Below are 12,771 nucleotides of genomic sequence, written 5' to 3' on the forward strand. Positions count from 1 at the left end.
CTCGTTCTGTTTAGGTGCCCTGTATGCTAATTAATAGCATCGGAACAGGGAATAGGAGACATTAGATTTTCTCAGTGGGCGTCTCTTCTATCTGACTGTGGCGCTGCTCAATCACTGCGGAGCGCTTCACAGCCATTGAGAAAAAAAACAACTCACCTTCTCCCTGCCTGTGACACGCTCCGCAATGATTGGATAGCGCCACAGCCATGTCTCCTCCTCCCTGTTCCAATGCTGTTAATTAGCATACAGGGCACCTAAACAGAACGAGGGGCGCAGCGGAGAATATCATGAAAAAAAATTGTGATACGACATCTGGGGATCATGGGCTACAGTGTGAGGTATCGCTTTTATAAAGTAAAAACTGGTGAAAGGTCCTCTTTAATTAGATGTACTGTATATGCACATTTGGTGGGCGGATTATTCATGTACCTGTATGGTATTTAAACGAGACATATATTATCACTTCTGGCTTGATAAAGACTAGGTTATAGTCGAAACGTTGCCATTTTTATGCACTTTATTTTAATAAATCACAGGACTTGCAGTTTTTCTTTAGTTTTATGGATATAGCATTTCCTGCATTGTGCAATTAGTGCTAACATCCTGGACACCAAAGTGGCTTTGCTCCTGTGTGAATTCTCTGATGTGTGATAAGACTTGACAAAATTTTCTTACATTTTCCATGTTCTAACAAAAAAAGATCTGTTTGATAGCGAACACATTTACCACATTCTGAACATTAAAATGACTTATTCACTGTGTGGATTCTCTGATGTTTAACAAGAAGTGCTTTCCGTGTGAAAGAGTTTCCACATTCTGAACATGAATACGGCCTCTCCCCTGTGTGAATTCTCTGATGTGAAACAAGAGATGATTTCTGGTTAAAACATTTCCCACATTCTAAACAAGTATATGGCTTCTCCCCTGTGTGAATTATCTTATGTCTACCAAGATGTGACTTATCACTAAAACGTTTTCCACATTCTGAACATGAATAAGGCTTCTCTCCTGTGTGCATTCTCTCATGAATAACAAGTTGTGATTTATGGCTAAAACATTTTTCACATTCTGAGCATGAATATGGCTTCTCCCCTGTGTGAATTTTATGATGTTTAACAAGATGTGATTTATGGTTAAAACACTTTCCACATTCTGAACATGGATATGTCTTGCCCCCTATGCAAATTTTCTCATATATAACAAGATGTGATTCATGGCTAAAATGTTTTCCACATTCTGAGCATAAAAACGCCTTCTCCCCTGTGTCAGCTCTTTGATGTTGAACACTTTGTTTAACAGTCTGTGATAAATCAGAAGATCGGAACCCATCCAAAGGATCAGATAATAGATATTTGCTTTTAAAGTCCAAGTGTACATCTGAGATAATGGCATGCTCTTCATGTGTATCTTCTGTGAAACCCCAATCATCTGTTCTAAAATCTGAAGATATTAGATGTTCCACTGAGCTCCTGGTACAGTCATCTGCCATGAATAAAACTACTTTTATTATTTTAATATAAATAAATATAACTTTAAGATAATATTTATATTTTATAAAATTTCTATATTTAAAATTCTATACAAATTACAAGTCATGGAGCAAAATTCAATTATCAACTGTCTATAGGAAAACAGATCACAGTAGCCTGGATCAGTAGATGATGAAGTTAGGTCACCAGGCTGTTCACTTGTATTTTCCCCTCTGGTGTTGAAGCCAGCATAGGTTCACATTTCAGTGTCTCCATCTTTTCTAGTGAAATGCTTAGTGAAGAATCATAAAGGTATCTATGAGTCAGTGCCATTAGGTGGTGTCCGTCTCACACCGACGGCTACAGAACAAGGAAGAGGAGAGGAGTAGTATGGCTAAAGAAGTCACAGCTTTTGAACGAGTATAACCAGTGTTGGACTGGGGTACACTGGGCTGCCAGAGAAACGGATACTGAAAGCCCACTATCTATCTACCTTACAGATGTAGTAAATATATTATTGCTTATATACCACATATATATAAACAATACCGGCATGTACTGTACATATAATGCTCTGTTCATATCACATTTGTGGGCTCTATTAATCATATACACATATACGTCCAGGATGTATACATTGAACAGAGGTCTCTGACAGATACCCATACAGCGAAATTTAACTTTTTTTTTTTTTTATACTGGATATAGTTGTATGGAATACTGATGTATAGAAGCCAGATGGAGACCAAAAGCATACTGTCTGGCTAATACCAACCCTATGGACACATTTACCATTTATGTTGGCGGTTTTCCAGATGCACCCGCTAAACATAAATCACACCCATGATATAAACCAAGCCTATATAATAAAATATGTTTTCTCACACACAAAGATTCATCAAAACACATAAATTACACACATGTAAATACATACACATTTACAATTTATACTGTATAATCTACTTGTAGTTTTAACTGAAAAAAAGGAAAATAAATCACACCAACACTGAACTGTGGAGCAGAGGAAACATACTGTGTAGGGATGAATCAAGCTTCTCTATCTGGCGGTCTAATGGAGGAGTATGGCTTTGGTGAATGCCAGGACTATGTTGCGGGTCTGATTGCATTGTGCCTAGTGTAAATTTTTGTGGAGTGGTAATGCTATGGGGTTGTATTCAGAGGTCGGCCTAGATTATTTAGTTCCAGTAAAGGGAAATCTGAATGCTTCAACATACCAAAACATTTTTTACAAAAACTAAAATCTCAATAAAAGATTGGTAAACCTGGTAAAACCAGTCAATTGAAGCTGACAGATTAACAAAAATTAATTAATTAAAGAGTTAATTTTTGTGTGCTAAGCAACATACTCTAGTCCTACTTCATAAAAGTTAAGTTTTCATGCAAATCAACTGTTAGAGGGGAATAATTTTTTGAACTACTGGATGCAGTCTATAGGTGGCTGCAATATTTATTAAACCTTTCAAAAGTATATGCCCCCCAAACTGCCACCAGTACCTGACAGTGGAATGAGTAATCAGTAACCAATGAAGGAGTAGAATCTATGGGCCAGATATATCATTAGGCAAAGTCACTTTTGTGGAGTGGAAAAGTCGCAAAAAAGTCCCAAAGGCTAAAACTGCGCACAAATTTGCGACTTTTTTCTGCTCTGCACTATGCTCGGCAGTTTTCTGAAAGTGGGCGTGTTTTCGTATGTAAATGAATCTCTAGACAGATTTACTATTGGGACTTTTTTAAAAAGTCGCAAAAAAGTCGCAACTTCACTCCAGTGAGGACCATGCTTATCTTCTGAGACTTTTTAATAGAACATGCGACTTTTCCATAAAAACGTGCGACTTTTGTAAAGCTGCTTACTGACGGATAAACTGCTACCGTCAAACCACATTTATTACAGTCTTAAAGGGCCGATCATAAATCTGACTTGGCTAAAACTGACTTTAGCCATATGTGAAAGTGGAGTGAGCAGTCAGAGTCGTGATAAATCTGGCCCAATGAGTCTCCTCTGCTTTATGTAGTGGTTACTACTCACCTGGGTGGTTATCTGTGGGAATGTCCTCTATGTTCTGCTCATCACCCCTCACATATGTATCTTCAGCCTTAATGTTGTTGTGCAAAAGCTGTGAAACAAATATAGTAAAGGTCAGCAGACAGTTGTAGAGAAGTTGTGCGGCATGTTTTAGAAGACCAGATCATTATTTATCGTGACAACCAGTGGTTAAATGACAGCAGGAATAATCTCAGTAAAATATCTGCAGGTCTCCTGCATAAATCCAACCTGTTGGCTTCTTATTCTGACCAGCAGCCTCCAAGGCAAGAAAATTGTGAGAAGATTAAGCTGACAAAGTAATGTCTATGGTCAGATATAATCCTGCCATCACCACTTTTCTCATTGTACAAGGATCACAGGGAACCTTCCATGAGATTTTATCTCCATCTACCTGATCATACTGTGGAACATTGTGATGTTCTTCTGAATTATCCTGTAGAAGCAGTTGACTAGGACATCTCAGCAGCGTTGCTCTCTTACTGGACCTAACTGTAGGAAACATGTACAGTGACTGAATTAATTCCTTACAGACAAATAATGAGAGGACATGTATATTTAGTCATGTCTATTACCTGGTGGCTGGTGATCCTCCATAATGACATGCTTGTGCATATCTTTGTGTCCTTCTAAATACTCCCATTCCTCCATGGAGAAATAGACGGCGACATCCTGACACCTTATAGGAACCTGACAACACAATGATACAGTCATCACCCAAATCCCTTTATTAGCATTACTGTATAATGTCCCGGCATTCCCAGCGATGTCACCTCTCCAGTCAGCAGCTCAATGATCTTGTTGGTGAGCTCTAGGATCCTCTCTCTATAGACTTTCTCATATATTGGGATGTGAGGTGTTGGCCCAGAGACTGTACTCTGGGTTCTTCCCCATCCTTCAAACACAGGGTCTTGACAGTGCTCACTAGAGGTCTTCTTCACTACTGTGTATTCCTGGTTATGGAGAGACACAATAATAAATATCACTCCATACATCTCCAGAGTCCCTCACCTCTCCAGTCATGTCCATCTGTTAGTAACATAGAGAAGATGATGTAATGTGACATCATCAGAATCTCTCACCTCTCCAGTAAGCCAGAAGAGGATCTCTAGGGTGAGATTTATTATACTCTCTGCCATCTTGTCCCTGTCTTGATGGGTCAATCAGGAGAATGATCTTATATAGGAGATATCTACTCAACGGATCTTATGTTGCAGGAACCTGAATGGAAAAAGATGAAAAATAATACTAGATCCCATGTCAAATGCAATTACTAATGATATTCAACACCCACACGTTATTATCTCATCAAGTTGCTCTATATTTCAGGTCAAAGCATGTCGCACCTTCATATTACCACTATAGGCAATTATAGGTCGCAGCGATAATCCCTGTATAAATCTGGTGGATCACTTCATAGATCTAGAACTCAGACTGCCCTAGTGCTATAAGTTGGGGTCTCAAGATTTAAACTAAAATACAGTTCGACTTGAAGCTATGACAAAATACACTCCTCAAAATTGTTATTGCAACACGAAGATGGAAAAGTCATGGAATTATGGAAATCACAGGATTGGTAGGCGTGTTAATGATATGCAAATTATAAAAAATGGAAACACAATATTCGTAACACCTTGATTTATTGTAGTAGCTCCTAAATCCATTTTCAAAAAATCAAATCGCAGAAAAAAAGTGGTGATACTCCAAGGGTTCATTTCAGTTCTACAGACATGGACACTTCAGACACTGCCTCTGAAGTAGTCAGGAGAATGGATGAAGCATAGACTTTGAAAACACCTCAATATATTCCAAAGGCAAAAAACGACACAGGGGGACGAAGCATAAAAGAGGGTCATCGATCTCCGAGAAAACACAAGAGGAATTGACATACAAGTGCATAATTTATCTGCAAAAATTCTCTATGATAAACTGGGGATCCTATCCAGGGGTCTCACCTTCTTATCTTAACGGATCCGCACAAAACGCGAGTGTGAAAATAGCCTTAGACGTAAATATTTTGCCAGGAATATCACCGTCAGGAAGCACTTTCTGAGAGATAACAATCCTCCTGAGATGTTGGAGGCTGGGGCTCCACCAGACAGCGCTTCCAGCAGAAGTTTATTGCTTTTATCTTTTCAGGAATTGAAAGTCACATGTGATTTACAAATGTTACGTAGTGATTCCGGCACTGCCAAAAATACCAATATGTCTACTGCCTTTGCGACAAAAAAAATCCTTGTTTTATCCAGTTAACTCCAGGTCACCAGCTCTTGGTCGATTTCAGGAGCTGGTAGAGCAGGACTTGGTCATATTATATGATATGAATAAGTCCCAAACTAATAAAAATATCTTTAATCTTTCTAGAAAGGAAAGCGATGCCGGACTTGTTGAGTAAACTGGATGACACAATCATAAAAGAAGCAGACAAGGGGGTGGCGGTTATTATTGTTTTGGGTGCAGGTCTGTACAAAAAACAATGTTTATCAATGTTACAAGACACATCAACATATAAAAAATTATTGTCAGACCCTACACAAATATTCAAAAAAGAATTGGAAAGACTGGTAGCAAAGTGGTGTCATTGCTCTTAAAGGGACACTGACAGGCCCAATAAGCATATATATGACAGTACAGGTCTTATCAAGTGTATTAAAATCATCTAAGTAGCCCCCCTGTCCACCTTCTAAATACCGAACACTAAAGTTTTATAACCTGCTTGTCTTGTCTCCAATCTGCCCAAGGGGCGGCGTTTCATCTCAAAATGCGCCCAGCCAGCCGCTCCCAACTGCCGTTCTTAAGCCCCGCCCAGCTCATCAATATTCACTTCGCTGGGCGGCGGCTACAACTCTCCCCGACTCAAGATCCTGCGCATGGCCAATTCAATCCTCTGGGCACGTCCTCCGTCTAATCTTCAGCGCATGCGCCCGGCCGTGGTCACATTGCGCCTGCGTACAGACAGTCTGCGTCTTAGAGGCCGCTGCAGCCTCTGCTTTATGCGCATGCGCCGGGCACTTGAGTCGGAAGAGTTGTAGCCGCCGCCCAGCAACGTGATTATTGATGAGCTGGGCGGGGCTTCAGAACGGCAGTTGGGAGCGGCTGGCTGGGCGCATTTTGAGAGGAAACGCTGCCCCTTCGGCAGATTGGAAACGAGATAAGCAGGTTATAAAACTTTAGTTTTCGGTATTTATAAGGTGGACAGGGGGGATACTTAGATGATTTTAATACACTTGATAAGACCTGTACTGTCATATATATACCTAAATATGCTTATTGGGCCTGTCAGTGTCCCTTTAAACAGTCAGAATATTTGATTCCTGCACATCCAGTCCTTCCAATTTTTCATGCCCTGCCCAAGGTTCATAAAGACTGTTTCCCTCCCCCACTCAGACCTATAGTCTCAGGCATGGACTCACTGAGTGGGCTGACTCCAGCCATTGATTGGATCCATGCCTGGTTTTATACGAGACACATAAAGGAAAAGCGTTATTCACTTCCAAACTCCAAGATCAGGCTATATGTGCACTACAGTGGTTCTTGTCAACATATAGCGATTATACTCCACTTTTGCAGGATTTTTTATGCACAGTCATACATTATTTGCTGACACATAAGTATTTTATGTTTTCCAATTCGTACTATTTACAAATATCCGGTGCGTCTATCGTGGCGAAGGTATCGCCATCGATTGCAAATATCTTCATGTGTCTGTGGGAACATCAATATCTGTTGACAATAATCTATTCATTGACCACCTGCAGTGGTACGGTCGCTACATCGATGACCTGTTGTTTGTATGGGTTGGGGATGTAGCGACCATCCCAGATTTCATAAAGTACAGAGATAATAACACAAAAAATGTGCATTTTACATATCACCGTGTGACAATTTCTTTCCTTGATTTGAAGCCGACAGCCTCACCTATAGAAAAATCACGGCAGGTAACACTATACTCCATGGTAAATCATGCCATCCCGCAAATACAATCAAAAGTATACCTGCGGGTGAACTAGTCAGAGCAAAGCAGAACTGCACATGTGAACAGGATTACCAAAAAGAATCCACTGACATAGCACAGAGATTAAGACGACGCAGAGTGTGAACGGGGCCCAAAGACTGGTTGGTCAGAGACATAGGACTGAATTACTCAGTGATGTGGAGACACCTAAAGGGAAATCTTAGGATAGAAACAGAGTGGTATTTTCAACCCCATATAGTCCACAATATAACAAAATTTGTCAAATTATAAAAAAAAACATCAGTCAGTCCTCAAACTGGACTCAGGTTTTGCTGAAGTAGTTGGTATGGGAATCCAACGCGTAGCGAGACGAGCAAAGACACGGGGTAATATGTTATCCCCCAGTTTATTCAGAGATAACAGCACTGGTAAGAGTACAACTTGGTTACAACATAAAGGTTCATATAAACGTGGCCACAATGTCTGCCCTGCTGCTCAGCTATTCACGTATCAAAAGACAATCAAACATACATCAACAAACAATACATCAATTGTGATTACTTGCAAATCTGATTACTTGCAAAACTTGCCGACTCCAATATGTAGGGTGCACGGCCGGCCCTTTAAAAATTAGGATTAGACAGCATTTGTCGGATGCAATTAAAGAAGATAACACATTCCGCCATACAGCATTTCAGCAGTTTCCCGTCATGTCTTACACCATCATGGAGGGGATGCGAGTCACATTATGGTACAGGGCATTGAAAAAGTAAGATTACCTGAGAGGGGAGAAGACTTTTTAATCGTGAGGCTTTTTGGATGTTCAAGCTTAAATCATGCATCCCTCATGGATTAAACAGAAAACAGGATTTCATTTTCCATTATAAAATAATTTCGGGATTGTCATGTGTATTGTTGTGACAGTGTACAATGATTTTAAATTTTATGTTTTGCATATTTTTTATTCATTTTGCTTTGTTGCTTTAGGGTCCTGTTCACACACAGTCTGATTTCCTATGGTGGTTTAGGAGTTAATTTGGGAGTGTTCTGTATCCTTCAATGTCAAATACACCTATTGGGTGTGTTCCCTCCCACCTTTTCCACTATATAACCCGACTGATGTAGTCGTCTAGTGACTCTATGATTAAGGGTGCTATAGACACGCACCCAAAACGCATCAGAGATGTAAAGCCTGGTTTGGTTTTAATGGAGAAGAAATAAAACTGAATGGATTTTACCAAAACCGGTGGCTGGAAATCGTTTACATTTGTTACCTTGATTTATTGAGTAAAGGCGCCAACACCATTATACGCTTTGGCTTGCTGTCAATGAGGTTACTAATGGTTGTCTGAGGAACAACCTTTGAATTCACTTGAGCACACAAATCATCAAGATCTGTTCCTGGCTTCTTTTGCAATTGCCAACCAAGGATGTCCCAAGTGTGCTCGATGGGAGACAAGTCCAGAGACACTGTAGGCCATGATAGCAAGTTTAGGACATGCAGGCTGCTCACAGTAGCACGAGCAACATGTGGCCTGGTGTTGTCGTTTGGAAACAAACGCCTCCTGGGTTACTTTGGAAAAATGGCTGTACCAGTGTATGCACGACCAAATTAATGTAATCTGAAATGAAGACTAGAGGGGTCCTGGGAATAGGACCATTATGACATTTCCTAGTAGAGGCCTCTTCATGGCATGGTCTAGATCAATCTATGGCTATCATTGGATGTGAGACAAAAGTGGAACTCATGACTGAAGAGGTAAAACTTCATTTCAGCCCCCATTACCGTCTTGTTGTGCACTATGATAGCCGCCACACTGTCTAGACTCCCCCTCCTGGATGAAAGCAGGACCCGCCCACTCCTACCAAGAGGGGAGGAACTGGGTGGTTAACCCTGTGCCTGCCAACCATACCTCTTTATGCTGGGTACATACTGTATATAACAATGCAAAACAAAGCATAACATTACGTAGCATAACAACTGCAGATACCCGCCATGTGTGGGATACTGCACTGTTGTTCCAGTTCATCGTTGTTCTCCCAACCACAGGGACATGTAACATTGAACAGTTCTGACATCTTGGCCTAGAGACTTAGCGATATGCTGGAGTGATAAACCAAGGTCTCTCAGTTCAAGGAATCTTTTCTTTTCAGTTTACAACAAATGGCAATAATTGGCATGTCAACAAACAGGAGGCTTCGCACAATCATCTGACATGACTTGATACAATTTTTAAAGGTTTTTATGTAGCTAAAAAAAATGTCCAGTCTGGCTTTAATGTCCCTGCCACGTACCATGATTGGAGCCAGGCACTACAAACCTTAGCGACACCTCTTACTTCCTGGATTTGCATAACCTTACGTCTTGTCCTTCTTAATGTTGCAATTTCAATGTTGAGGAACGTATAAAGAAGTCAAGGTTCAAACTTCAACCGTCTTTATTCAGTTAAGAAAACAGGGAAGCCGTCAACTCAAAGGCATCTCACCACTCCAGGACAATCCCTGCGTCTAAGAACGACGCTCGCGCTCCTCTGTAGCTGTAAACTACAGAAACTCATTTCAGACCAAACGTATCTACTAATAAAACCTATTTCAGGCCAAAAACAGATGAGCCGCTCGTTCCTCTATGGCAGACGTTTCATCAGAGCCTGAAAGCTGAATACACTTCTCAACTAAATCATTCCATAGATTCCATTCCTACATGAGAATCACCAGACAGCGTTCTTGTCATTTCAGTTTCACCACAGGCTGCGCTCTGGCAGTTGTATAAACTACATATTGGTGAGAGTTCCTGTCAGGCTGCTCAGCCATGATGACATATCATAGGCAGGATCGTACCATTACCATCTATTGTAGAGCAGTGCAGTGTATAGTGAGGCCCTGCTCCCTCACCCCCCTAGGCAGCTCTGCAAGTGGAGCCAACCAGTCCTCCTCACATTCTAAGCCAGGTTGCTGGCAGCCATTTTAAATCATTCTCAGAGAACACCTTTGAGGCGGCCATACACATTAGATTGAAGTTGGTTGATGGTTGAACAGCAGCTGAACAAACATCTGGTGAACGTTCCTTTTACAGACACATGGACAGACACCATTTACTCCATATTGCCCGTTAGAATATTAAAGATGGACGACTTCTCATCATTGTTAAATTTCAAACAACAAACGTTCATTTTGGTTGAAATCGTCCTTTTTGATCAATTTTAGACTAATGTGTGTGGCCACCTGTACGCTAAACCTAATAATACACACAGGAGATCACACAGAACATGGAGAAAACGTCCCACATCCACAGGACACTTACCTAAATGCTGGGTTACAGGACCTTTCATGATGTCATGACCATGTGATCCTGTGTGGGAGGAGTCAGGCTCCAGGCTCTGATGGAGGAGGTAAAGGACCTGTGATGATGTCATGACCATGTGATCCTGTGTGGGAGGAGTCAGGCTCCAGGCTCTGATGGAGGAGGTAAAGGACCTGTGATGATGTCAAGACCATGTGATCCTGTGTGGGAGGAGTCAGACTCCAGGCTCTGCCGCTAGTGGAGGTAAAGGACCTGTGATGATGTCATATCCATGTGATCATGTCTGGGAGGAGTCAGAGGTCACATGACCAGGTGCCACTGTGCTGGTTGTGATTGACGCTGTATGAGCTGGGATTTAAGTGTCCCATCAGGATGTAAATGCAATGGTGGAGATCTACCCAACCGGTGTAAAGTAGAACTGGCTTAGTTACCCATAGCAACCAATCAGAGTCCTACTTCCATCTTCCAAAGCAGCTATGAAAAATAAATCTCCTCCAACCTGTATGTAGCAGAGCTGATATGTGTATGTAGTAGAGTTGTCTCTGTGATATATGTATGTAGCAGAGCTGTCTCTGTGTGATGTGTATGTAGCAGAGCTGATATGTGTATGTAGCAGTGCTGTCTTGTCTCTGTGTGATATGTATTAAGCAGAGCTGTCTCTGTGTGATGTGTATGTAGCAGAGCTGCCTCTGTGTGAGTCTCTCAAACAAATCTTCACCTCTTGTGGTGCCCTGCATGGCTTCCAGTGACGGTAGTTCCTCTCGTGTGTCAAACTCTGCAGTTATCCCACGAACAAAAATGGCCAGTTGGGCAGAATTTGTTATGTCCGTTGTCTCATAGAAACATAGAATGTGTCGGCAGATAAGACCCATTTGGCCCATCTAGTCTTCCCAATATACTAAATACTATAGATAGCCCCTGGCCCTATCTTATATGAAGGATGGCCTTATGCCTATCCCATGCATGCTTAAACTCCTCCACTGTATTTGCAGCTACCACTTCTGCAGGAAGGCTATTCCATGCATCCACTACTCTCTCAGTAAAGTAATACTTCCTGATATTACTTTTAACCCTTTGCCCCTCTAATTTAAAACTAAGCACGAGAAGAAAATAAAAAATCTCCTGCAGAATTCTTCAGTGTTTTTTCAATATCTTATACTAGTGAGTAATCCGATCTGAGATGGTTCTAAGAGACAAACTAAGGCTACTTTCACACTTGCGGCAGAGTGATCCGGCAAGCAGTTCTGTCACCGGAACTGCCTCCTGGTCAGTCAGAAAAACTGATCCGGCATTTATTTTTTCCACCTTTTTTTTGATGATTCCAGTATTTTGAATGGCACTAATACATTCCTATGGGAAAAAATACTGTATCCGGCATTCGGGCAAGTGTTCCGGATATTTGGCCGGAGATAAAACCGTAGCATGCTGCGGTTTTATCTTTTTCCTGATCAGTCAAAAAGACTGAACTGAAGACATCCTGAACGGATTGCTCTCCATTCAGAATGCATGGGGATATAACTGATCAGTTCTTTTTCGGTATAGAAGAGCTCCTAGGACAGAACTCAGTGCCGGAAAAAAAAAAACGCTAGTGTGAAAGTTCCCTTACATTCTGAAATAATTTTACTTTGTCTGGTGCCAACTCTGTCTCTGCTGCAGCTTCTTTGCGATTAGCTCGCTCACTACTTGTCTGAATAATGTCATCTCTGTCACATCGAGGCCTAGGAAGAGCGGCTTGTTGGGATTCCAATTTCCGCTGTAGAGCATTTATTTTATCTTGACGCATTTGGCCTCCCAATTCATTGAGGTTAGCATGTTTTGTGCTGTAATGACGCGCCAGATTGGCTTTTTTCATTAGTGCAAACGATTCACCACAAACTAGACACACAGGTTTGCCTTTAACTTCAACAAAAAATGTAAAATAATTTGTCCATTTCTCTTGGAAACATCGACTCTCGGAATCGACTCTTCTTTTCTTTGCAGGCGC

General features: G+C 41.2%; 1 protein-coding gene across 2 annotated transcripts; it reads right to left on the bottom strand.

The window, feature by feature from the left end:
• Positions 1-510: 510 nt before the first annotated feature.
• LOC122934032 (oocyte zinc finger protein XlCOF8.4-like) lies at positions 511-6,051 on the bottom strand. 2 transcript variants are annotated; one of them, XM_044289173.1, is made up of 6 exons: positions 4,614-6,051; positions 4,305-4,484; positions 4,107-4,221; positions 3,926-4,023; positions 3,517-3,604; positions 511-1,482 (listed from the first exon to the last, which is right to left on the bottom strand). In XM_044289173.1, the coding sequence occupies exons 1-6, from the start codon at positions 4,668-4,670 to the stop codon at positions 740-742; spliced, it is 1,281 nt and encodes a 426-aa protein (XP_044145108.1). In that variant the 5' UTR covers positions 4,671-6,051; the 3' UTR covers positions 511-739. The 2 variants fall into 2 exon arrangements, with proteins under 2 accessions (XP_044145108.1, XP_044145109.1); XM_044289174.1 differs by lacking the exon at positions 511-1,482 and adding an exon at positions 1,731-1,829.
• Positions 6,052-12,771: the final 6,720 nt, after the last annotated feature.

Source organism: Bufo gargarizans, chromosome 4, assembly GCF_014858855.1.
Source record: "Bufo gargarizans isolate SCDJY-AF-19 chromosome 4, ASM1485885v1, whole genome shotgun sequence".
Taxonomy (NCBI): Eukaryota; Metazoa; Chordata; class Amphibia; order Anura; family Bufonidae; genus Bufo; species Bufo gargarizans.